The sequence below is a fragment of the Paramacrobiotus metropolitanus genome, unplaced genomic scaffold (genome assembly GCF_019649055.1).
Source record: "Paramacrobiotus metropolitanus isolate TYO unplaced genomic scaffold, Prichtersi_v1.0 Parri_scaffold0000067, whole genome shotgun sequence".
NCBI lineage: Eukaryota > Metazoa > Tardigrada > Eutardigrada > Parachela > Macrobiotidae > Paramacrobiotus > Paramacrobiotus metropolitanus.
Window position 1 is genome coordinate 25,858 of NW_026570287.1, and position 24,760 is coordinate 50,617.

At 40.7% G+C, this 24,760-nt stretch overlaps 4 protein-coding genes and 1 non-coding gene across 7 annotated transcripts; 1 reads left to right on the forward strand and 4 right to left on the reverse strand.

Annotated features, from left to right (window-relative positions):
- Window positions 1–7,316: 7,316 nt before the first annotated feature.
- LOC129594387 (uncharacterized) lies at window positions 7,317–10,043 on the reverse strand. The gene is made up of 3 exons (XM_055491065.1): window positions 9,630–10,043; window positions 8,630–9,353; window positions 7,317–8,139 (listed from the first exon to the last, which is right to left on the reverse strand). The coding sequence occupies exons 1-3, from the start codon at window positions 9,676–9,678 to the stop codon at window positions 7,686–7,688; spliced, it is 1,227 nt and encodes a 408-aa protein (XP_055347040.1). The 5' UTR covers window positions 9,679–10,043; the 3' UTR covers window positions 7,317–7,685.
- Window positions 10,044–10,481: 438 nt separating this feature from the next.
- On the reverse strand, window positions 10,482–10,554 carry Trnav-aac (transfer RNA valine (anticodon AAC)). The gene has a single exon. It is a non-coding gene; the product is annotated as a tRNA-Val (tRNA).
- Window positions 10,555–10,603: 49 nt separating this feature from the next.
- On the forward strand, window positions 10,604–12,414 carry LOC129594394 (dihydrofolate reductase-like). Its single transcript, XM_055491072.1, has 5 exons — window positions 10,604–10,736; window positions 10,809–11,188; window positions 11,254–11,300; window positions 11,693–12,041; window positions 12,139–12,414. Exons 2-5 carry the CDS (start codon window positions 11,076–11,078, stop codon window positions 12,218–12,220), a joined length of 591 nt encoding a protein of 196 aa, XP_055347047.1. The 5' UTR covers window positions 10,604–10,736; window positions 10,809–11,075; the 3' UTR covers window positions 12,221–12,414.
- Window positions 12,415–12,920: 506 nt separating this feature from the next.
- On the reverse strand, window positions 12,921–17,391 carry LOC129594384 (uncharacterized). The gene is made up of 12 exons (XM_055491061.1): window positions 17,257–17,391; window positions 16,759–16,829; window positions 16,583–16,655; window positions 16,100–16,201; window positions 15,426–15,566; window positions 15,167–15,322; window positions 14,603–14,912; window positions 13,816–14,082; window positions 13,616–13,663; window positions 13,426–13,473; window positions 13,292–13,345; window positions 12,921–13,186 (listed from the first exon to the last, which is right to left on the reverse strand). Exons 1-12 carry the CDS (start codon window positions 17,290–17,292, stop codon window positions 13,158–13,160), a joined length of 1,335 nt encoding a protein of 444 aa, XP_055347036.1. The 5' UTR covers window positions 17,293–17,391; the 3' UTR covers window positions 12,921–13,157.
- Window positions 17,392–18,494: 1,103 nt separating this feature from the next.
- LOC129594373 (transmembrane protein 245-like) lies at window positions 18,495–23,527 on the reverse strand. Of its 3 annotated transcripts, none has more exons than XM_055491049.1 (10): window positions 23,345–23,527; window positions 22,474–23,211; window positions 21,447–22,220; window positions 20,909–21,187; window positions 20,517–20,846; window positions 20,330–20,452; window positions 20,118–20,254; window positions 19,786–19,974; window positions 19,054–19,536; window positions 18,495–18,631 (listed from the first exon to the last, which is right to left on the reverse strand). In XM_055491049.1, the coding sequence occupies exons 2-10, from the start codon at window positions 23,008–23,010 to the stop codon at window positions 18,610–18,612; spliced, it is 2,874 nt and encodes a 957-aa protein (XP_055347024.1). In that variant the 5' UTR covers window positions 23,011–23,211; window positions 23,345–23,527; the 3' UTR covers window positions 18,495–18,609. The 3 variants fall into 3 exon arrangements, with proteins under 3 accessions (XP_055347024.1, XP_055347022.1, XP_055347023.1); XM_055491047.1 differs by having other exon boundaries at window positions 19,786–20,061; window positions 23,345–23,526; XM_055491048.1 differs by having other exon boundaries at window positions 19,786–20,061; window positions 22,474–23,526.
- Between the last annotated feature and the right edge of the window lie 1,233 nt (window positions 23,528–24,760).

The window sequence follows — 24,760 nt, forward strand, 5'->3', positions numbered from 1 at the left end:
TTACTTCGAAAGTCAGTGGAAGTGTAGAGAATCGAAAATATTCTTATAACCGGTGGAGACTCTGTAGAAGTAACAGATACATGTTATTAACGTAATGCCTTTAATCTGGATTCGCGTAAGTTTAACGTTCGAATGTACTGATTGCTCAAGTAGGGTCAATATCGCCATATCACTAATTTTTCTTAAAAATTATATTCTTTACGCCTTGTGGATCCTGGCACGCATTGATCTTTGTTTCGACAAAAAGGAGGGAAAGTAAAGGAAGGTGAATTAGTGGTCAAGGCTCTTAATACCGCTTTTGTGGTTCATTAAAGCATCTGCCACTGGCATGGCCTGCTCTCACTTCCGCCGTCTACAATTAGCATCTGCGACATCAGCAGCAGCGAATCGTAATTATAGAATTCCGATTTTCGATCTGCTTGCGCACGGTGTAAGGAAGCCAATTCCGTCAGTGTCCACCAGCGGCTGATGTCAATCCGACGGGAAGCATCGTCATTTCTGGGCATGTGCTGTTAATTACGGGTGCCTTGCGAGACGGATCTCAAGTATCCATCGTGCCTAGTTGCCGAAATCATCGCGTTATATTGGGGTAATTAGAAAGTAATTGGACGGCATCTACCGCCACTTCCTGCATCTTTATTAATTAGATCTCCCGCTTATAAAAACCCTGCTTAACCGCTGCAGATTTGTCAGTTGTTCGTTACGAACTGAACTCCTGAACATTTATCATTGCTTTCTGCCTTTAAGTTCTTGCGGCAGTGCTAGCGTTGAGGTTGTAGCAAAGTTCTACTCGTAGTTTTTTACAATGATTCCGCATTACGAAATTGAGAAGCGCTGCAGCCTCTGCATTCAACGACGCCGGCAGTCCGAAGCGGAAGCAATGATGGCCTTGCAAGGAGGGGTAAGCCATTAATATTTACTGCAGCATGATTTTCACTGCTTAATTAACGGCTTCTGTTATTGGACGGTAATGCCTAAATCAAGAAAGAATACTAATAACACCAGTGAAGGCAATAATGTGGCCTCACAATTTAAACAACTAACCGACAGACTGTTAATTAAATTCAAAAGCAGTTAACTATAATTAGATAATTATGATAGTAGGTAATTACGGCTGGCATTTGACTGTTATATCATCTTTGCAAAAAATTTCAAATGATTGGTAAGAGTAAGATTTTTAAGAGTTTTCTTGACGGTTACTGGTGACCTTTATGCCATATGCCTAACCGTCTTAGGAAACTATTTTTATTGCGTTTCATATATCAATACAGTTGATGTTGGCGTTATTACACGTACGTGTTTCCCGCTAATGCACTTGCTTACACCATTTGTTTCAACAGCGTAACATGTCCATTTCCTCCGATCCAACGGGAGGATCCGGGTTGGGTTATTTAAGCCATAAAGACCTACAGAAACTACAATCCGTAGCCAGCGGCTCCGGAGGCCATGTATGTCAGCGACACGGAAACTCGCAGAGTCGTCATCACTGACCTTTACCTTTCCTTGTGAGGATCAGATTTCTGCTTCAAGTCATGCGCAGAAACGGATGCTAAACATCACCGCCGTAGTAATTATCACGCTAATAATTAATAATTTGCTTTCCATCCCATCGAACGGAAAATGAGAAATGTGATCCCTGTCCTAAATGTCGAGGTGGTTAGCGGTCTCTGTTAACTATCAAAATTGATCAGCACAAGGCTTATTTATTTATAATGAAACCTTATGGATTGCATGCGAAAGAAATTGCATGTTATATGATTTGTGCAGTCGTTGATCTTATTAATTTTCATGAGCGTGATTTGTGCGAAATGCCTGCTCTTCATGCAATCTACATGCGTTTACATTGTTTTCATCTTCCTGTAAGCACGGAAAATTGCATATTAGTTGATAGATTATCGTGCAGATAACCAGCTGACCTGCACGCGTTATGTACTTACATTTTAGTAAGCAAGCATTAGAATTATGTGAGTATTGATTGAAAAGCAAAAACAAAACGGTGCTATGTGTATATGTACAAAACGTACAATACGATATGAAGTAGTACTCGTATCATGTAGATATAGAAAATATGTTAATGTGATAAGTGCCGGTAAGGTATATGTGGAAAATCAACATTTTCGCAGCAGTTTTACTTACTTTAGTTATATCTATATATATATTTTTATTTTGTTAGGGATACTTACCAAGTGAGCATACATTGCTGCTACTACTGAATACCTACTGGGTATATATTCTGGGTTCGGAATTATTAAAGTACGATTTAATTTTGTACAGCCAACGTCTGCGCTGAAAGGAGAAAGCCATAAAGGAAGTTACTGTAATTAGGAAAAACCCATTGGTGGCACTTTGTTTCCAATGACTGTTTTACATGTGTTAGACTTATGGATTCTCAAACAACAAATTGATTATTTTCACATAGCGTTTATGGGAATCCGGTGGATTGCGGAAAAGCACTTCCCGATTTGAATTTCTTTGCATGGAGCTATAATTATTAATATGCACGCATGCAGAGTGCCAATGCCGAGCCCTTATATTGACCGTGAAACACCTCCTTGTACGTGAAGTTCAATATTTACAACCATGCGGTCCACCAGATCGATATTTTAATGTTGGCCCAATATTGCAATATTATGCAACATTGGAAAAGAATACTTACCAAGGTTTCAATGTTCTTTTCGCTACCAGGATCAGCGTATACAAATATTCTTACGATGTACAGCAGGCGGACGTACATGTGTGTTGCATTTCCTTTACGCATCTGCATGTCTCTTAAGTTTTTGATAGACGAACTAAACCTAATCAATGAGATTATAAGTCGCACGCCATGAAACCTCTCTTTTTGTAAATGCTCCCGTGAGAAGCGTATAAATGCTTGAAAATAACACTCTTGTAGCATTGTATATTTCTAAGCCTTGAACTGTTGCAGCAGCTGTAAAAAAGTTTGTTTTCAGAACATTTTTTATTAGTTACGTTATATTGTCCTTCATCCATAAAGCGTAATGATTCCGCACTTCGATATTGATTCCACGTGCGAAGCGTGTGAGCAGCGTCGTTCGCAAGCGAATCAATCAACATCTGCAATTTCCTTACAGGTACGAGTAGATACGAGAAGCTAACTATTCACACAATTCTTTTCTGGAATTCTGTACAGTGTTTTGTGAGTATACATGCACGAACGGTTAAGATGCACGAAAATTAACATAAAATAAGCTCTTGCTAATTAGAATGCCATGGCCAGTTTGGACATCAGATAAAGATTAATTCTACGGCTTGACCGTTAACTCTTTCTTGGTGGACTACCTAAATCGTAGAACATCGTAGAATTAAGTGCAACAATTTTTGAATTCGTGGCCGCTTTAAAACACAGTTATAATTTTTAGCCAACTGCGTAAATGGCTACGAGTTGTGACTGTTTAAAAGTGGCCAAAAATCAAATCGCTCATCACGAACTGATATAATCGTTGTACAAGTACTAACCTTATAAATACAGTATACAAAAGGACTCATAGTATATGCAAACTATATTAGTGATGAAGCCGGTCACAGAACTAAGAGATAATACTGACCTTTTATATGTCTAACAATTATTTCTTGAAAATACTTTCTTTTCACCCTATTTGTTAGCGCTACATAAACTGTTGCGTATGTCATAGATTTGAATCTTTTATTTTGTATTCTATAACAATATGGACTGACACACAGAAGTACTTCGAGTACAGCTCTTCGACTATATCAGTTGCAGTGGGGTGTTTAATATTTGCTTTCTCCGAATTCTCATAACTGATTTTCTGATGTGCGTTATTTAGCACCATATCATGCGGCGTCAGCGACGCTCGTCCCTCCTAGAACAACTGGGACTGCGGGGCTCTCGCCGACCTTCCCAAAGCAGAAGTTCCCATGGAAGCACCAACTCTAGCCACCATTTCCCGTAATCGGCAGTCTCAGGCCGCGCCGTGTTTGAATTAGGAACGTTTAAATGGGAACATTGTAGTATTTGCACATCGAAAACGCATATTCGGCAAGTTGCTTAGTGGCTATGGATTCCAGGAAAAAGAATTTGTATATATAAATGCATAGATGGGTGTATATATGTAAACAGAGATTATGTAAAATGAAATTAAGTGCATTCTTTGTAAATAAACTGTAAATTTTTTTCGTGTTTGCATGTTGCACATGCTCGTATGCTGTTGTTGTACATACAAGTTGTATTAAAGAAGTTATTTGATCTCCAGGAGCAGATTCGAAACAAGCGACCCAATATAAAGCGAAATGTTGCACTCACTTTTATCAGTAAAGGCTGTAAAGCGGTTTGAAATAATAAAGCCAAACAGAAATCTGAATAGTAAACCGAAAATAATATAAATTATGAAATCGAATATGAATAGGAAATCCAAAGATCATATGAACAGAATTCTGCAAAAAACTTTCCAGAATTGGACAATTACGTTTTGGCGCGATAACGGGCGCAAACAATACTTCCCCAGGACATCTGGATTACGGTTTCATAAATTAATGCAGTTATGCTGCTCGAGGAACTTAATTATGGTATAAAATAGCATTGTACTCGTATAGATACGTATTTTAGCATGATTCACTGAGGTTACATTGCTGTTGCCCATTAAAGGAGACCAAAAATCAAAAGTAAGTAATAATAACGCAAAAACAGTAACATAACAGTAACATATGCACAGAAACAATATATACAAAAACAGTAATATTTCCCTAACTTTTACAAATGCAACTTTTAAATTTTGACAACGGCATTAATATCATAGATAGATACAAATTAAGCAACGGCGAGTATTAATCTGTATAGCAGCCGTATAGTACGATGTTACTACGAACATCAGCTTAGATTTTCAAAAAATGTCAACGTAAGCTTTTTCAGATTTCTTATAGTTAATTTATTGCACCAAATTTGTTATAATCAAAATAGTATTACCTAGTGCTTGCGCTTTGTAGTAGTAATTTTACAGCTCAGCGAATACGACCGAGCAATCAAGCAAACCGTGTATGACGACTTTGGAATAAAACTTAAAAAAGCACTCTGTTGGCTGTTGCAAAACAGGTCTGCACTGACGGCTAAAATCTGTTCCGAATACATAAATTTGTGAGCTGTTTCTTATTTGAAAACGTGTGTGGGGTAAATATGTGTTTTTGTGGTTTCGCAGCTTTTGCTGCAGTTTACCTTCAATGCGGTGGATGAAATCGATAGAAGTATATGTATATGTATATGTAATGTTACGCTGTGCATTTGCATACAGAAAAAGCCTGTTCAATATTGCTGAATTTCCCTAACTTTCCTTTTTACCCTAACTATTTTCCTTTGATGCAATACGAAATTTTTGAAAAGTTTGATCGTAACATATATATTTCGTAGTGACACAAAAAACGGTCAAAAACAAGCCCGTCCAAAAACAAAAACGTACAAAAACGTTGCTTTTATTTTAAAACGATACCAACATGGCATTAGTGCTACTTCGAAGTAGGTGGAGATAGCAACAGATGTAAAAGTTACGAAATAAGCATTCTAGATCTGCTTACAATGGCAGCAACGGTAACAATACACTGCTGAGAATTTACCCGACAGAAAAAGCGAGTATGTAAATAAAAAAATTTTTACCCAACGAACAACTTGGTTGACCAATATAACCAAACAGTACAAATGTCGTTTTTAGCAAGAGGTCGGCTTATAACAAAGTATGCGGCTTATAACAAAGTATGGATACGTACACTACGCTTCTGACTATATTTCTAATATTCATGGACAAGAATTTCAACAACACAGCGTAGGAGCATCTGTTACAGATCCAGTGGGATGAGAGGTCATTAAAACATACAGCCGCTGAGCATAAGGTATAACATTTGGGGAACTGAATTAAATTAAGCTGCAGCCATGAAAGCAGTTTTGATTGATTCTGTTTTGAAAATTGGAAAAAGGAACCATCTATTAGAGCCTCTCCCATCCCAAAAAGCTAAGGTCACCCCATCCTCTATACTCTGACAATGTATCATCATGATGCAACCAGAATAGTTAATCCCGTGATAACGCGGCAGGTCACAAGCGAAAAGATGATGCCGACAATAATAAAATAATCGCATTTCTCTGCTGTTGATCACGACTTCATTGTCTATATTGCCGTAGATAGACGTATATAATCCTGCGCGGCTTATTGCAACATCGTATGCGGTCCAAAACAATACCGATAATATCGCTTCAAAAAATATCCGGTTAAGCCGTGCGCCTTGACAAAAGGGCAAGTTGTAAATACGCCCGCACTTGTGCGTCATCACGCAATAACCACATATACCGCCGTTTCATTCAGAAAAATCGGGAATACGTGCGTGAATCATCAGGTGCCAAATAAACAAAAGGGACGCGTCCATCCGGCTAATTGAATGCTCTTGAATGCGGTCACAAGGGGCATCGCGGTATGGAGCACCATTGTGAATTCGATAGTCTGAGTGGAGGCGGAACCGATCCCACTTTTCCTGGGATGTTTAACTTAATATTCCCACTGCAGCTTGACTTAGCGCAACCAGCGCGTTTGTAAAAGTATAAAACCCCGGAATCCGGCACTATATCAATGTCACTGCCGACAGCTAGCTGGATCGAAAAGTTTCGACTTTGCCAGTTCAAGCGATTATACTACTGTAGTGACTTCTGGTTAGCTCACAGCTTTAACAGTTTTTTTTTAATACATACACCTTCGAGTTCTTAGCAGCAATCATGATTCCACGATTTGAAGTTTGCAAATCTTGCGATGCTTGCGAGCAAAGAAGGCTCCAATCTCAGTCACCGGTAAGTTTGCTGAGAATTCAGTCACCTTACTTATTAACACTAACAATAATTAATTATAAATAACTTTAAGGTTGCGTCGAATTATTATGGGGTAATCGTTTTTTTATTACCGTAGCTTTTAGTTTTTGCAGAGGTCACTTCTGTTGATTTGCATTTAGTAATGCCCTTTTATTTGCAGCAAAGCGGTGGATCTTTAGCCACAACACCCGTTATGCGGCACACTGGTTTCCGAACTGTTCAACAGGCATCGAAATCACCATCTAAGGCAAACAACCCAGAATGTTCCAATGTTTCGTGTTCAAGAAAATCCCTGAACGGATAACGCTTACCGGCTGTTCCGGAGAAGAAAATACCGCTGTTCACAATTGTGACCTTTGCATTTTTACTGCTCAACCATGTCGCAAGCGCTAACGTAGTCGTATGATGTATTTGAATGCTTATTCTGGCGCTAAATATTAATTTTTTGAAACTTCGTATTGCTGGTCTTGTCGGCGGTCACCAAAACAATGCGCTGTTTATTCAAACCTGATGTCAGCATTAGCAATAAACCATCAACAACATGTCAAACATAAGATCTACTGGTCCGTACAATATTAGGATCAAAGGATCCGGAATTCATCGCACGAAGGCGATCAACGAACATTAACTGCTAAACATTATTGTTGCACTTTGCATTGCGAAAGTATTGCATAAGAACAAAATTATAGAACTAAAACGTCGGAGGTAAAATCATCATTGAAGGGCATGCACAACGCGATAACGGATCAACTGGAGAACAACTCCAAAGCATCCAGATTCTAGACTCATTAAAACGAATAACAAAAAACAAAGAAGATTCAAAAACCTATACAAAAAAACTGAGCAAACACACTAGCAGCATTTTCTACCGCTTAGAACGCTTGATCCCTGGCGGACAAAGACTCTTGTCAATCAGGCGCGATTCAAAGTAGTCCATCAGCATTTGCGGGTCTTCCTCTAGCAAGTCCTTTCCTGGTACAGGTTCCAGAATATTAGTGCCCTCCCATTTGACGATGTAGCGTAACGGTTTCTCCGCTAGATCGGCAACGCCCAGGATCTTCTCAGCAGTTAGGCCCAGTGCTAGACCGCATTCCCGTTTCAGTAACACTGGATCCTCTATGGTGTATTCATCGAACTCGTCATCGCTGTCGTTGCTAACAGCTGTGGTGGTGCGCTTAGTCGTTTTAGCTGGGGCTTTGGATCGGATAAGCTGCACGTTCGTCACTTTGCTATCCTTTTGAACAGCAACCGGTGGTGGAGTCGGAGATAAACTGACGGAAGTCGATTCTCTACGCAAGGGGATTATTTTTCGTTGAAAACTGTAAATAAAAGAAGACAGCGCTATCAAATATTCACGCAATTATCCAATAAAATACTGTATATGCACATGTACATCAGTATTTCTATCACCAATATCCCTTTGTGCTGCAAGACAGCCGATAAGCAGCACGGTAAATGCAAGTACATACTTTCAAGTTGACAACTTCGTAACTATAATAATTCTGGTGTCATTACTTTTAAGTTAATCTGCTATGCGACCCACTGAAACTTTTCTTACACACAAAAACAAATTTCCCGTTTCATAACAAATAAGTGGATTATTTAATTAATTAATTTCTGGTGGCTCTTTTTAATTGTTGCAAGAGCCATAATTACGAGCACTTACGACAATGTTTTGCATAATGCATACAAGCCTAATGCGAGTCAATTCAACCAGTTTTTTTCTTAAACCTGATACTACAAATTTCAAAATAGTACTACCTACCACGCTGTATAATAACGGTACTACGGTCTATGCACAAGAATTACCTGGGTGCTGCTAGTGAGATTACGTTCACTGCTTTGGGTGACGGTAGATCCTTCCCGTTTTTCTTTGGAGAAGCCGGCTTCTTTGTCGCCCTCGGAGACGGGGATGTTTTTTTCGTATTGTTGGACGTCGGCTTGAGAAACTCGTTTTTGTTAAATCGCTGTAAGGGAATCCCCTTACTCAGGACGGGAGTGCTAACTGCCGACGCGACCGACTGGATTTTCCCATCCCCGCTCTTCTTAGCTTTATCGCCAGGTTTTGCCTTCAGCTCCTTCGATGCTAAAGTTTTTGGTAGCGACGGCGGATTTTTTTTCTTATTGGCCTGTCCCACATCATCGCTCTTTGTCGCTTTGTCTCCACTCTGTAACTTGGATTCTGCTAATGGCACAATTTTTGGCAGCATCGGCGCATCCTTCTTCTTTTCAGCAGACGTTGCTGATTTTACTACAGAGAGCAGATTGGTCTTTTTATCCGTTTTCAGTTCCAGTTCATGTCTGCGCAAATATTCGCTCAGCACTTCCGACGAGCCTGCTAAATGCTGCAGTGGCTCGTCCGTATTGGACTCCTCCGGCCAGTGAAGCCATTTCACGCGAAATACCCACTCTCCATCATTTCCCACCCGATGATCGACAATCGATTCCACTTCATATTCCACGCCGCAGCTGACGCTGTCCTTATCGCTGGAGGACCGGTCCGCCTTTTTGTCACATTTGTTGGGAGAAGCCTCTACAAGATGTGCAGCTGTAAGTTAAAAGTATCGGTGCCGTTGAAAACATACGAAACGCAACCAGCGTACTCTATAATAATTTCCATCTTCATTCAATGCAACAGTCTCTGTCCTTATAACAGCAAGAAAACCATCGGAACAATTCAGTCTGCGTAATGGCTTATTTTAAATTATTATCAGCATAATTATTATGAAAGCGAAAGAAATCAACAATTATGTTATCTAAATTAGAGTAGGTTTTCTGTGGTTTCACTTTTTTTGCGTCTTTCACTTGCCCAATGGATCACGTGCCCGAGACGCTGTTTCGCCAGGGTTTGGCTTCATTCCAGAGATATCCGTAAAGTAAGACCAACGAAATTTGACGTTCTTAAATCTTAATTTGCACTGGAAGATGCAACAACTTTCGACAATTTCGCTCCCAGTCAAACTATGCAGGCGCCAGAGAATCCCCCAATCCGCGTATCATGACGTATGCGAACGAATCTTCCAGTTAGCTGTTAGCCAAAAGGAGGCCCAATGGGATGAACAGCCACAACATCTTGTCTTACCGCACAAGAAGCTGACAATTCAACACTACGCTTGATAACACACACCTGATAAACGATAAGAAGTGACAAGCCAGCATCCTCAAAATCGGTCGAAAAACAGAAAAAGCTCGGTTGAGCGCGAAAAACCACTGACTACGCAGTGCGCAGGCCAATCTTTTGTTCTCGGTTCTGCGTGGCGCGTGCGGTATTCTGGTGTCTTGACTCAGAGTCTGTATACTGCTAACAGGCCTGTCTTGTACTACTTCGCAAAAAGGTATTTAATTTTTTCATTTTTTATTATACTTTATTTCAATAGCGCGATAACAATATCAAGATCTGATTATGGTAAACAAAAACGATTAGGGTACAGTATTTGATTGTTTGATATACGAAGTAATACCAAAAACCCCTAAGATAGCGCATGGTTGCTGTACAGTGTACATGTAGCGCTTTGCTCCGCACACGGAGCTTCTGATAGATTTCGCTTGCAGTAAATTAAATTTATAAAGCTTTGCTTATAGTTCATTAATAAAATAAAATATTTTCAAAAAATTTAAAAACTATACAAAACACATTAAAATTCTATGTTGAATAAAAAGTTGTTCTCAGCCAGGATCGAACTGGCGACCTTCTGCGTGTTAGGCAGACGTGATAGCCGCTACACCATGAGAACTAGTTAACGTAGTCAAAATATTACTCGAACGAATGCAAACCCATGTAAATTACGAGTTTATGATATCGTATCGATTTTCTTGCGATGAATTCCCGGCCCGGCTTTCCGTCGACGCGAGTCACCGCGGCGAGTGTCGCGACCGAATGGCCATCCTATCTGATACGTACTAATGGTAACTCACCGTAAGTGACAATCAAAATAAAATACTTTTTGGACATGCTGATAACAGGCATTCAACTTACAATCCTGTCTAGGTTTGATAAACCTTTGGTCCGCCCGTACGAGTGCTTACGTATACTGCAAATCGCTTTGCAGTGTTATCCCGATCCGCGATACCGTTATCAAATGGAAACCCTTTATCTATCCTCCGGATTGGTATTGGGTTGGCGGGCGTTAGGGGCTTACCTGGTTAAGTATTTGAGTTAGTCCGGCATAATTTGCGCCGAAGAATTTTCGTCAATTTTGAGCAAATTCTTGGACGACGTTTCTTCAGCGGTGCACCGTGACGTGTCTGTTTTAAAATGGCCGAATCAAGTACTGACCAGAGGAACACCGACATTCGACTCAACATCATCGTAGCTGCTGATGCCAAGCGAGGAATCGGACAGAATGGCACGCTCCCATGGAGCTTACCGTGCGTAGTCGAAAAAATTCAAACCGAGCAACATTTTGGAAATGCAAAATGATTATTCATTTCAGAAAAGAGACCAACTATTATCATGGAATGATTAACAGCGTTTCGCCCGGTACGTGCACAAATTAATATGAGTACCGTATTTTTTAGAGTCGTATGATTGTATCTATCTCTTGTTCTAAAATATGTTATGTTTCTAACTGCAACAGTTTGTTGCGAAATTAATATGCTTTCCATGCTTAATATGAATGTGCTTAATGAAAATACCATTGGCTTTGATTTATTGTATTGTTGAATGTAAAGTTCAGTTTTGGTGCACGAAATAAGCTGCTGCAGCAATGCCATTAATTATAGAAGATGTCCATCCGTGACTGTTTTCAGTTTGGTTAGATCCGAACTTTACAAATTTAAATGTTGTAACCTGGGTATCATTTGATCTGTCTAGTTTTAGGAGTTTTGTCGGTAAATAATATTAATCAGTAAAGGTTTGTGCCGGTAATTCAGGAAAGCAGAACGCCATCATCATCGGCCGGATTACGTACGCCTCGATCCACGATCCACGCGACTACGAGAAGCTGCTAAAGATTGTGGTGACAAGAGGCGCGGCACCGGAAGGAGCGCCGCAGCCTAATGTTCGTTATGCTGTGTCTTTCGAGGATGCTCTCGAGGTACTGCGGAAAGAGATGAAACTGCGCGACATTGAGACAGTGTGGAGTTTGGGTGGTTCCAAGATTTATCAGGAGACACTGGATTCTCCATACCTGCATCGCATTTATCTTACCAATGTTCTGGCCGAATTTCCATGTGATACATTTTTCCCGGAATTTGACAAGTCCAAATTCAATCGAGTCACGTAAGTTGATGTTGGCATATTTTGCTTTGAAAAGCAACAAGGAATACTTTCAGCGATATTTTCTAAAATCATATATATTTACGAACGTTTGTCGCAGGGACGAAAGAGTGGACCCGAACGTTCAAACTGACAAAGGAGTGCAGTTTCAGGTGGAAATTTTTGAAAAGATTCGCAGCTAATGCAGCGCTTTGTCAATTTATTGTCAGTTTGACGTCACTGCTATATCTTAACGTTTCAAACTCATTACAGTCGGTTTTTATGTTATTTCCTCCAGATACTACTTCGATTAATTTTTGACTTTTGCTCAATTTAAGCATTTGTTGCCAATACCGGTTCGACCAGGGTGTCGACGATTTTAAAATTATTGGCATTGTTCCCGATTCTCCTCACCGAATGCATGCAGAACAAGTTTTTTTGCGCTGTTGTAAACATATCAGAAACAGAAAACACATATTGAAGACTACGGCATCAGTACATCGACGCTAAATTATTAACTGCACTCTACAATCGTGTACTACACAATTTCTGTGATACACCGAATTCGGCTTGTTTGCGATAGGTGATAATGGGTTATTTTCTCGCGCGCGATTTGCCAAACATGAAATATCTACAGAACATGATAATTTAATCGCGGGATAGATAACATAGTCGAAACCCGACTACACGCTTCAGGCAGCAAAGGTCAATCGAAAGTCCAAACGTCATAACGAACCGGCTCGGTTTCCAATCACGCTAATTTTGTGTTTGCCAGTTCAAGCGGACCATGTTCTATTTGAGGCACACATTGCGACTGTCTAGTGTCTACCTACCGGCACGATGTGCACGGCGCTAATTGCGCAATACGGTTCGCGTTCTATATATAGGTATTCAAAATTGACATATTCCATTGTTTAATTAGAAGCCACAATTTCAGTTAACAGACAACAGTAATATTTCACGTATTACATAAAAAAGGCACCTTTTGTAAAACAACTGAACATTATATAATTAAACAGCGATTCCTGTTACATCACACTTCGAAATCACTTTGACACAATAACAGTAAATTCTTGACTGCACGTAGACCTCCAGATTTTCATACTGATTGTGTCAACGAAGTATCTTTTACATGCCATATTAGCGCTCGGAAATTGCAGATTTGAAACCTGAAATCCAGAACCAAAATTATCATAGCTGCAATGAAAATGGATTTCGGAAACAAAAACATCGTGCACGCGCGCTCAGCGTGGCTCGCTGCCGGTCTTACTTACTCTGAGTATCCGAGGCAAAAGACTTCCTAGATTTTGAGTTCGCTGTATGAAAGCCTGCAAAATAATAATGAGTGAAAATTATAAGGGTTCGCGATAGAAATCATGCACATGTTAAACTGGCAGTTTTTACGCACTCTGAACATCTGAAGATTTTCCTGATTTAGAATTGGCGGTATGAAAACCTGTAAAATTCAAAAGTGTTAAGTATGTTAAGTTGCCTAACAATAAGTGCGATGTTTCCCGATTAATTCATAATTACCAAAAAACCTGAAAAACTAGTTCTCTATCTGGAAATCGATTTTGCTATATACATACGGCACTTACTTTGAACATCAGACGATTTCCCTGATTTGGAATTTGCAGAATGAAAGCCTGTAACGTGTAAGATACAGTAATCAGATTTATGTAAACAAACACTACCCCGTACTCTAGTATATCAAGTTACGTACGTCTAGTACGTCAGTTCAGTTAATTTTCCAAATTTTCGAAAAGTTTTGAGTATACACGCAGAAGAGATTACTTACTCTTCAAGTCGCTGCTCTCTGACTGGGGCGGAGCGGGCGTTTCCTGTGAGGTTACGGCGTAACCGTTGGAAACAACGAACGACCTTGTATCCACTGATATACAGTCATGGTATAGATCCGAATTGGAGGATAAATATCCGTTCGACATGGCATCCGTATGATAATATGACGATCCGGCTATGGACATGGGACCAAAGGAAGCGATCCGCGGCATGGGCGGGGCATCACCCCGGACGCGACGCTGTGCGGCGGCTTCTAATTTGGACACTGAAAATATCGAAATTATTCACGACGCATCTGGAGGGGTGCGCAATCATTGTAATCAGAAATACAAAGTAACAGTACACTTGCTAGGTATTAATGCTAATGATTAGTCTAGCCTGGTCAGCAAAAGCATACGAACTGTTGTAATATTATTTTATTGTCAAACGCGTAACAAGCAATACAGAACAGAACCGATAAAATCAAAGCACACATAAGGAAACCAGAAAGTAGTTCATTTATTAAGACTTGCAAAACTCGTAAAAAATTAATCCGTAAAAAGATTATAAAATTTTTAAAAGATGTCGTAAGGAACCGGCACGTTCAATTGTATGATAATATTATAAGAATACAGTCGACATACATAATGCTCATTTACACCAGTTACACAAGAATAATTAACCGTTCCGCAAGAAGGACGTTTGACTTTCCCTTCAGATGAACAGAAGTATGCAAAATCATTCAGATGTGTTCGGCAAACCACCGTGCGAAGTACATTACACTTTGTCACGTCCACTATACTTACAAACATTATCCACATCATCCGGGCGCATGTCAGCCGCCGGCTGCTCGGAATCGTTCACCGACGGGAAATTTGCGCCATCCGGCTGGTCGTGATAAGGCTCGGGAGTATCGTGATACAGGGCATCCTGAAAATGCAGGAGTGATCCATCCGGAGTAAAATAAGCCGAACTGCTAGTGCGGGAGGAAGATGACTTTCCCGAGCGTTTCTCCACGCTGAGCAGTAGTGCATTATACTTCTGCGTGATAACCTCTAAGGTTTCTTCGGCCAGACGAGCTCGATTCCGCTCAATGCTTAACTCATCGTCTCGCCTCTGCAAAATCATAAAATAATAATACACCTAAATATATGTGTGTGTAAATAATTGCATGCTCCGTACTGCATTTATATACATGTAAATAAAGAATATGTTGTATTAACAATAAGTAAAGCTTGTAATTAATTTACCAAGTTTTGTATGTTATTCAGCGCATTTAACAATTTCTTTAATTTGATTTTGTATAAATCCTAACCAGAGTCAGACAGTACAAGCATTCATAGAAGTATGCATAAGCCGGTATTACTAACTTGGTTCTCCTGTTGTACGGCATCACAGAAATCTTTGAGAATGAGGTAAGCTTTTTCAGTGCATCCGGTGACATCCTGCAGATTCTGCGTGACATTGCTATTCAGAAGACGCGGCTGAATATTTCGCAAGGCGACATTGAAAGATGTCAGAGATTCCTGAAATAAAGCAGCACATTTAACAACCCTTTTTTTGCCCAACACAGCCGATGGGATATGCAAAACCCCTGAAGACACCGTCAAACAACTCGTTTACAAATACCTCTAAAGCACGTATCCGCTCTTTCGCTTCTTGAGATAAGGTCAACAGTGTACTGGTGGAATCGGTGACAGGACGCCCGTCTCCAATGCCATAACATCGGTTTGCGTACGCAATGTGGTTCTCTAGGGCAGCTATCCACTCCTAAAATTCATATTGTAAATTAAATATTGCGATTTCAGAACAACATTTTTTAGGTACATCGAAAAAGTATCAGGATCAAATACCATGACATAAATCGTTTCATATACGGCCAATAATGACATTCTCTCGAATCGTTATTGTTAACAGTGCTTCGTGATTTAATAAACAGCCGTCGATGGCACTGACAGCCGCTGGTCTATCGGATTCATCACTTATCTCCGTACTAATAGACCTTTAGTGACAAAATTTTTCCTTCATAGTTCCGTTCTCATCTATTTATTTTGCTTACACGAGCTACCGGTTGTATTCGCTACGAGTAGATGCTGCTGACAAATAAACAGCCAGAACAGAGAAAGGAAAAAATCGTGTTAGAGCAAAACATGCTACGTAGTACAATATTGCAAGTACAGGAGTAAATTTATTATTAGAAGAAATATTCATCGTTCCACGCATATTCGTGTGTCAAAATTCTCAAAGATGCTATTTAATTATGGATCTATTATCTTCCAGTGCGATAACATCGGGAAACTTACCGGTCGTTTGTTAGCACCAGAAGTAACCGGAACCCGAAACTTGAGTCGCTCACCAGTTTGCAATCGCAGTTTGATTTTATATGGACTTGGGGTTTTTCCAGTCTGTCAACCAAACAAACACGGTGGAAATAACCTTAAGAACTTTGCTGTGACTCACGGTTTCGGCAACGATTTTTAAGTATTTGAATTTAATGATTTGTGCCCTTTCGCACATATATACACTAATAAATTGGTTCCAGCCCAGCCACCCTTAATGTGGCCAACTTCCGAAGCCTAAATTATACAAGTAAGTTATAGGCTCGACATGTTTACACGACAAAAAAGCCTGCGCAGGGCATATGTATAATCTGTCTGTACAACGCAAAATAATTGTTAATTAATTCGCGATTCACATTTCTATAGACTACAGATAATTAACCGTACGTAAGAAGCCCAATCGAAAGTTGTTTTTTTAGCAGAATAATAACATAAAAGTTCGCATACCACGATTTCCGCAAATTCCAAATGCCGGTAAACAGACTTCTTTAATAATCCTCCATCTGCCTGCTTATCGTCTCTGAGGATAAAACAGCGGAAATGCAGCCAGCTGTTATGTAAACAACACTCGACCGACGGAGTGGCGCTCAAATATTTATCGCGTATACGGTATTTTGAAATACCTCTTATCAGCCACGGATATGGTCCCGCGATACAACTTCACCCAACATCTTCGACTTCCAAAAAAGTGTACCTGTCAGAACAGGAATTATGAATACTTTCCGATGACAGCAATATCAAAAATAAAAATTAGCGGTCACGTGTAGAGGCAATGTATTTATATCACAAAAACAGACAGTATAGCTCATGTTAACAAGTACAGTAGTTCGAACAAGTTAGATAGATTGGCACTGCAAATCTCACCCAAATATTAATGACTGGTATGGCAAGCCGAAAAAAAGCTAGAGAATTCACTAGCTGCACGAGTTAAAGAAATTTGCTTGCAGCTGTCAGTTGCGTAATTCACATCGATTGTGTCGCAGTTAGTTTTCTAAATTAATCGCAATCCGTGTTCTATATTAATCACTTTGACTAACAGCAAATCAAAAACGTGTGTATTTAACACGAGCCGGAATTCACGTCTCACAGCCATTGAAACACATAAATAGATTGTAACTGACCTGTCTTAATGGACCTTCAAATGGCCGGCACGACATTATTGATTCCGCTTCTTATTAGAATCGTCAAAACAATAAAACATATAAGTCGATGGAATAAATCAAACTCATTTTTTAGTCCGATCGGCTAAGTGCACCGGAACGCATGCAAATGTGCCTGCGATCAGTCAACAACATAAGCACAGCCTCACAGGTAAATATGGTTCTGTAAATAAGGCACTGCAGTGCTTACTACAAGTCAACTAGTGCGAGAAATTTCATGGTTGAGCACTTTTTGGATGCACTAGAGTATCGGACCATTTTGTCAATTTTTAAACAAATAACAGCTGCACTCGTATAAACGATTAAACTGGCTACGCTAAGCCATAACTTTCCATTTTACGCACGTTTGAGCGCATTCCATTTCTCAACTCCCACCGTAAAATTTCACGGGCCAAAATTGAAATTGTATAGTTGTGCATACTCGGATATCGCAGATTATACAACTTAATCATACGTCTGCCAGCCAAAAATAATTGTATCGCGCACAGACAAATGTCCTGCGGTGAAGACAGTTAAACACAATACTTAGCACACCGAAAACCGGTTAACAGAACAAATCCATATCTTTTAGCGATTAAGTGTAGCGTGTTAACCAACAATGCCACCGTGTACGAAAGCTTCGAATAAGATCGTTCAAATCTTAACACTCCAATGCGTAACCATAATCCTCGATAAACAGTCACCGGCATCTTTCAGGACAGAGGCCGTTGATATTGTCGTAAATGGCCAATGCGCACTTGCATACTGCGCAATGCAAATTTCACAACTGGATGGCATATGGAGCGGTCTCCACAATACTTGATCAAAGTTGCACAGAAGCATGTGCGCTTCCTCCCAATACTCATCGCTCCTAACCAGATTAATAGCACCGCACTGCAATGGGGAATGAGGCCAACTATAGTGATTGTTGTTAGTGGAATCGGATGAGATCGATTAATAACCATCACACACGCAGTCCTAATATCAGAGAGTTCATCCAGCTGTCAAACCGAACAGTAAACTCAATATATCACTGAACAGGAAGACAAAAACGCAACGTAATCACAAAAACTAGCAGAATCACATTTAATGAGATTTCAAAGCAACGTTTTTGGCCTTTCGGACCCATGATATTTTTAACAGACTAATAAAACGCTAAATACAAAATTAACAACACTGCAATTTCACATCACATTCCCAAAGGATCAGCAAATATCACAATGAGATCAATTCCAATCAAAGGGAACAAGTCGAGAACAACGAACGTATCGCAACAATGTGCAACCATGACATTCCATGATAAAACTTGGGACTGGTGAATCTTCCAGAAATAAATTAATCAGCATGCGCAATGGGACTGCAGAAAGGACGGCAAATGTTAAACAGCTGCTTCAGTAAAAAAAGGCTGGTATTAATGCTGCCCATAGTATATGCACTGATATTTAGAATAGTTTACCGTTCTAAGAAGTACTGTATCGCAGAAGCATACGACGATAGAAATACACTTAACATCCAGTACCGAGCCCAGCTACTGCAATTTTCTCAATCGGAAAGGCAGCGCCAGTTAATCCTATATTCTGATTGTGAAATTAACCTAAATCAAACTAAAAAAATGGCAGAAAATATTTTTATCTGGCCAGTAAACACACTTTATCCGTTTAACGCACATTTGGAAATTCAACTTACAACACCAAAAGAGCACAAAATTAACGATGATGTAGGTTTCAGGAACTCGAATAAAGTAGTCAACACAGTTTCGTCCACTTCCAGTACTCTCACCTTTGACCAAATTCCGAATTCGTCGAGAACGACGCGCTATCCCTGGGTGTACTGTGATGCAGCCTCTCACGTCTTCTTGACGACGACAGCGCTTCCGCTTTAGGTTCTTCGTCCAATGTAGTGGTGGATGTTGCCGAAGACTCCACCACCTTCTCGCCAGTGGCAAATAAAGCGCCTGTGTACGAAGACTGAGATTCCTGCCGGTCAAGAAATCCGCTAATTCCCCGCGCAATATCCATATCTGGAGTACTAGGAGTGGGTAACAGACTGTTGGATAACGTGGGGAGTGAAGTGGGTAAAGGCGCGACCATCAAATTCGATACGGACACGCTGGCCCGTTCGGTAGTGGGCTGTAAAATGCGCCGGTAAACTTGAACAACAACCAGTAATATGCAGAGCATCACAGGACCAAAAACAGCTCCTTCGAGACCCATAGTCACTAATCCACCGGCCACGCTTAATCCAAACATGTAGGGATGAGTGCTGCAAAAGCAGAAAATAATGTGAATACTGCAAAATTTAAAAAAAATAATCAACTATATTTACAGAAAAGCAGCTTCAACTTGGTAAAGAATACGCATTACTTAATTACGTACACGAAAAATAAATTTGAATCACCCAAACTTCAACGTTTCCAAAAATATTTATCATTATAATTATGAAGTGTGCCAAGCCATCGCTACGAGTTCATATCAGAAGACGTACTAATGCTCTACTACTGTAATTTCTTACGTTTTCACATCTCCATAAATCGCAATGTCCACAAACATGCTGGGCGTACATGCCATTATCACAAGAAGAACTGCGGGTACGTATTCTCCCCGAATAAACCAGAGCTCACACACCGCGGGTATGGCCATTACGTATGGGGGAACCAAAGGGCAAACCGCTAACATTGCGGCCATTACGGATGGAATAAACCTGATGTAAACGCTGAATAATGAAAGTAATACCCATGTGTAGAATCCATAAAAAGCTGCCATTTTGAAAGAGGCTGCGAAGATATCGCTGCAAAAAATTTTTACTTTGAATCAGAATTTCATGAACAGAGACACATTACCTACCTGATTGTCTGTTCGATAATTTCGGCAACATGGCCATATTCCGCAATTCGGGGACTGATCATGCCAACAAATTCCAGTGGTCGGTACGAATCCTTGCTCGACACCAGCAGATAATACAAAGCGGCAATGTATACAAACTGCAAACAAATTCCTTTTCTCTTTGTACAAGTCGTGATAACATTAATACCGTTTCAATTTCAGTGGTAACTCACAATGCACAAAATAAAATGCATTAAAGCTGAGAAGTACATCACAATAATCGAAAGGATGGTGGTCACAAGGGAAAACAGCATGGAAAAATTTCCTTTGCAAACATTCCACACTGACTCGGCAATCTGGAAACAGATCCATAAATTATCCACTACGCTTCGAAACTGCACCCTACCAGACTGGGCTTACGGATGTCAGCGTTTCCAAATTGTCCTTCACGTAAGAGCTGATGTTAGACCAATCCAGGGCACTAGCAGCCTTATGCCAAGTGTCGTTAAACTGCGACCAAAAATTGAACAACCAACTTCCATCTTCATCTTCCGAAGTTAGCAATGACGAAAGAGGATGCTGCAAGGAGCGATTTCCCCAAACCGAAGACTGGCGAAGAAGGGAATGCGGATGGTCAGCGTAATCATTACGCGGCACATAAAACCGATACACTCGGTCAGCGATAGCTAGGATATCCTTTTCGATTAATGCAACACGAGTAAGGTTTGTGTCGGCAATAGCGTCCCGCATCTGTAGTACAGAAAGAACGGCCTCAAACGAAAGAGGAAACGGCCGAAACCTGAGCATCTTACCGTGCCAATCATCCAGTCACGAGCGTACATGTATACTGAATCCATAGCCGACTGAACCGTCTCCTGCACCTGAGCGCCTTCGGGAAGCCATTCAAGCAATTCAGGATGCTTTACGATTGTTTCGTTTAAGAAATTTCCCGATAATCCTACAAGGTAAACCGTTTCCTGTTGGACCTGCATCGTTGTAATGATGCCGCAGATTCCCATGGTTATAAACATCATCAGCACCAGCATCAGGCTGACTGTCTCGTCGACACAATCTTCCAAAACGCTCATGACCTATAAAGAACAGAATGCATAAATACGTATACAAGGTACTACAAATAAAAAAAACTTATGCCGTCAAAATTCAAAGTTCAGCTTATCATAAGAAATCATACAAAACCAAAAAAAAGTACCAAAACACTGAATCAACAGAAAGCTATGTATGAGAACCGGAAATTACAATTAGTACATAAATTACTCATCAATCACAGTTACTCATAAATCAGTTAGTAGTTACTCATAAATTACAGTTAGTACAACTATTCGCAATTACCTTATGATCACCCTGCTTGGCCAACCGCATCAAACCTCGCAGCGGCGTCGGTGCTACAACATCTTTTCTTGTCATAACCCACCGAACACATTGATTCCGCAAAGTCCAAAAATATTCAGCTAGGGCTATCCATGCTCCGCGTTTCTGCCCCACCGTCCTCACCAGCCGATAGGCGACAGGTATTAAAATCACCGGAATCATGTAGTAATGTGACAACACTTCCACCAAAACAAACATCCAGAACAAATACAGCATGTATCTCGTTCCTTGAGCTGCATCCTGATTTACGGCAAATAATTTCAACTGTCCGGCTGCGGTCAGTGCGGAGGGTATGGGAATCGGGCTGGCCGTCTGCTCCGCCGGTGGCTCTTCATCGTCCGATGTAACACCTTCACCGCCACTATGATTCGTCCCGATCAAGCTATCGTTGACTAAATGATAGAAGGACGAAGTGAGCACTTTCCAGAAAGAATCACTGATTTTATCGGCATCTTCCGTTATCTCGTCCGGGGAATCGACAGTCTGGTTCATGGTTTTCATGGAACGCGAACGGAGGATTTTTCCTTTGACCACCTTCATTTCCGTCACGAAGCCCAGACACAAAACTACACCAGTGACGATTAAAACCGGCGCAGCCATTGAGCCAAGAAGGGAGCAGAGATGGAGTCCCAACCATATCCATAATGGCCACGCTAACATGCGAAGCGTCGCGCGGTGTTGCGGAGTCCACAGAGAATTCACAGCAACAATGTATGGAAAAATTAGGAACCAAATCTGGAAAAACAGCAGGTGTTATTGTCTTATCCATCAAGAGGTTTATGAAAATCGACGACATATGCATAAAATTTTGAAAACTAATTTCAACATTCAATGAACTCGATAAAATAACTTTAATCATCATTTTGTCAGAAGCGCAGTTTACTTAAGCAGCTCTTTCCTTATGAACTTTAAAGTTTAGACCCTAGAAATTCAGTACAATAAAAATTGCCAACCGTAACTGGAACAGCACTCAACAGCTGCAACTTACGGCTTTGGAGCTGAAAAACCCCAATATTCTTCCAAACACTGCACTGAGCTTCATCAAAAATTCCATGTGATTCCATAAAGCAACTTGTCCAATTAGATACCCGGCCATGACGACAATTCCCCAAAATATCTTCACATAATGATTAAGCAAGAACTCCAGCACTTCGGCTCCGAAGTAATTAAATCCAGCATCCACCAATTTAAATGGTGTGATAACAAGTCCCACCACCAGCGGAGTCCGCGAGGCCTTCATACGGAGAATCCAACCGCGAATTCCATGTGCCAAGTAGGCTTTCAGTGGAAACAATATAGTGCCACTCAAGGCTGCCCATGCCAGGGGTTTGAGGAATGTCTGGAGGATGAAGTACACCTGGTATCCGACGAGCAGAACCAGCACGAGGAAGAACTGCCCGACAGCAGTGAAGAGAGCCTGGCGAAATGCCACTTCATGGCCGCTGCTGGCCTGGGCCACCAGCGCGACAAAGTTGTTCCATGATTCTGTTACGCGCGAGTGATGGCGAGTGCGGACGGTAGGCATTCGCGAGACGGATCGCTGCTGCTGATTAGAAATGGCGGCCCAGTGTGCCTAGTGCCTACTGTGGATCGACCGATGGAGTTAAGCACGGCCGTAGAAATCAACAAGGCGAGTCCTAAAAGTACTACGCAGATCGCCCGATCCTCGCACTAGCATTTGCGAAAGCCTTTTCGTTCAACTCAAGAACATTTCGGCAAAAAAATCCTATAAGAATAGAAGCAGCAATTGGTAAAACACGGCCAACAGCAAAACCTTGATATAGACTCATCAGTCTCAAGTTGAGACTGATGATGATGAGACAGACTTGTTGAGATAATGTCAAGAAGGCAAAACTCACGTCAGTACTCGGTATTAATCACCAACGGAAACTTTCGGTAACTGCTGAAAAAACGAAAGCTTTCGAAAAAAACGCATGTACGATTTAAGACTGTAAGTTCTTGTTCTGGCAGAAGCGCACAAACACAACAGGAGTAAAATTTTACAAAACTTGTCTAGCAGAAAAATCCTGTAGACTTCGCAGTTCGAACACGGACTTTACCGTGGGAAAATGCCCTACCCGGATTATCGAGTAAGTTCGACACGAATCACCGTTATCAGCTGTGCGACTCGCTCACATGGAATAACTACTGTAGCCAGTTTGCAAAGTTAATTGCGTTTGCCGTTTTGATACTACGGTACTACCCGTAGTTTTTTTCCTGGTGCCTCACTTAACAAGAAAAATTCGAAGACTTAGGAATTGGAAGATTTCTACTACCTTATTTAGTAATACAGTAGCAAACGGCATTTGGGATTTAAAGTACATTTTTTTAGATTCCCTTTTCGCTACTGGCTAGTGGCTAGCGGCTCAACCTAAGGCCGACTTGTTTTTAAGAAGACTGACCAGCGGCCATCTGGATGAGGTTCATATACTGTACTAAGTAAATGGCTGCAAAGCCAGTTTCTAATACATTCCCATTTTATTTCCTTGTCAGGAAAATGGTTTCTGTCTGCTTTTTCTCGCTTTGTTGAAATTTAATCTATATTTCCGTTACTGCAGTGCAGTTACTTGGAACAGTTATTATGGAAGACTTATAGACCGATTATACTGTACCTGCCGGTTTTTTGGCATCGCACCATCCATCCTAAAAACAGCACCTGTCATGGCTAACTTAGGACAAAATCTAACTGATGTCTTACCCTAGCGGCCACCTGTTCCGCTGTTGTGCGCTGACATGTGAGCTGTTTTTGTAAAAACCGAACTGTTTTGTAATGTTCCCATATATTGTGTACAAAGCATTTTCTCTTTACGAACAGTACGAAGTATATATACCATTCTCTTACTACGAGTACAGCTAGTTGCGTAGGTTGCACGATGACGATACCCTTTAATAAAGTTTTGAACAATGATATTTAAACAAGCAAACTCCAGAAAAACAATAATGCTGGAAAGTTTTGTTATTTAAGCAAGCCAAATGCAGTTGTTCAATGCCCAGCGTCCAATCCAGTATTGTCCGTACATATCCAATTTCTTCTCTTAACACTTCGTTGACTAGCAGTTTTGAGCAACGCGGCTGACTTTCTTGGTGGAAGTCAGAAGCATCCCATTGGTCAGCAAGATCTTCTAACCAGTCGTACTTTTTGTTTTTATGAGATTTGGCCAATAACACTGCCCACTGAGACAAAAGAAATTCATAAGCACGTGCGCCAGATTTACTGGCGAAGAGAAAGAATGCTTTAGATGGGATGTTCTGCTTATCTGCTAATTGATCGCAGG

Excerpts from the sequence above, each read along its gene's own strand:
- LOC129594373 (XM_055491047.1), bottom strand. The coding sequence starts at position 23,010 with ATGCCTACCGTCCGCACTCGCCATCACTCGCGCGTAACAGAATCATGG. Across the intron at positions 21,188-21,446 it reads CCAAGCAGGGTGATCATAAG|GTCATGAGCGTTTTGGAAGA; the intron begins GTAATTGCGAAT and ends TGTTCTTTATAG. Across the intron at positions 19,537-19,785 it reads ATTTATGGAGATGTGAAAAC|CACTCATCCCTACATGTTTG; the intron begins GTAAGAAATTAC and ends CTGCTTTTGCAG.
- LOC129594394 (XM_055491072.1), top strand. The coding sequence starts at position 11,076 with ATGGCCGAATCAAGTACTGACCAGAGGAACACCGACATTCGACTCAAC. Across the intron at positions 11,189-11,253 it reads ACGCTCCCATGGAGCTTACC|AAAAGAGACCAACTATTATC; the intron begins GTGCGTAGTCGA and ends TATTCATTTCAG. Across the intron at positions 12,042-12,138 it reads TCCAAATTCAATCGAGTCAC|GGACGAAAGAGTGGACCCGA; the intron begins GTAAGTTGATGT and ends CGTTTGTCGCAG.
- LOC129594384 (XM_055491061.1), bottom strand. The coding sequence starts at position 17,292 with ATGTCGTGCCGGCCATTTGAAGGTCCATTAAGACAG. Across the intron at positions 16,830-17,256 it reads TTGAAGGTCCATTAAGACAG|GTACACTTTTTTGGAAGTCG; the intron begins GTCAGTTACAAT and ends CTGTTCTGACAG. Across the intron at positions 13,346-13,425 it reads AAAATCTTCAGATGTTCAGA|GCTTTCATACAGCGAACTCA; the intron begins GTGCGTAAAAAC and ends ATTATTTTGCAG.
- LOC129594387 (XM_055491065.1), bottom strand. The coding sequence starts at position 9,678 with ATGAAGCCAAACCCTGGCGAAACAGCGTCTCGGGCACGTGATCCATTG. Across the intron at positions 9,354-9,629 it reads TCGGGCACGTGATCCATTGG|AGGCTTCTCCCAACAAATGT; the intron begins GCAAGTGAAAGA and ends CACATCTTGTAG. Across the intron at positions 8,140-8,629 it reads ATCTCACTAGCAGCACCCAG|TTTTCAACGAAAAATAATCC; the intron begins GTAATTCTTGTG and ends TTTTATTTACAG.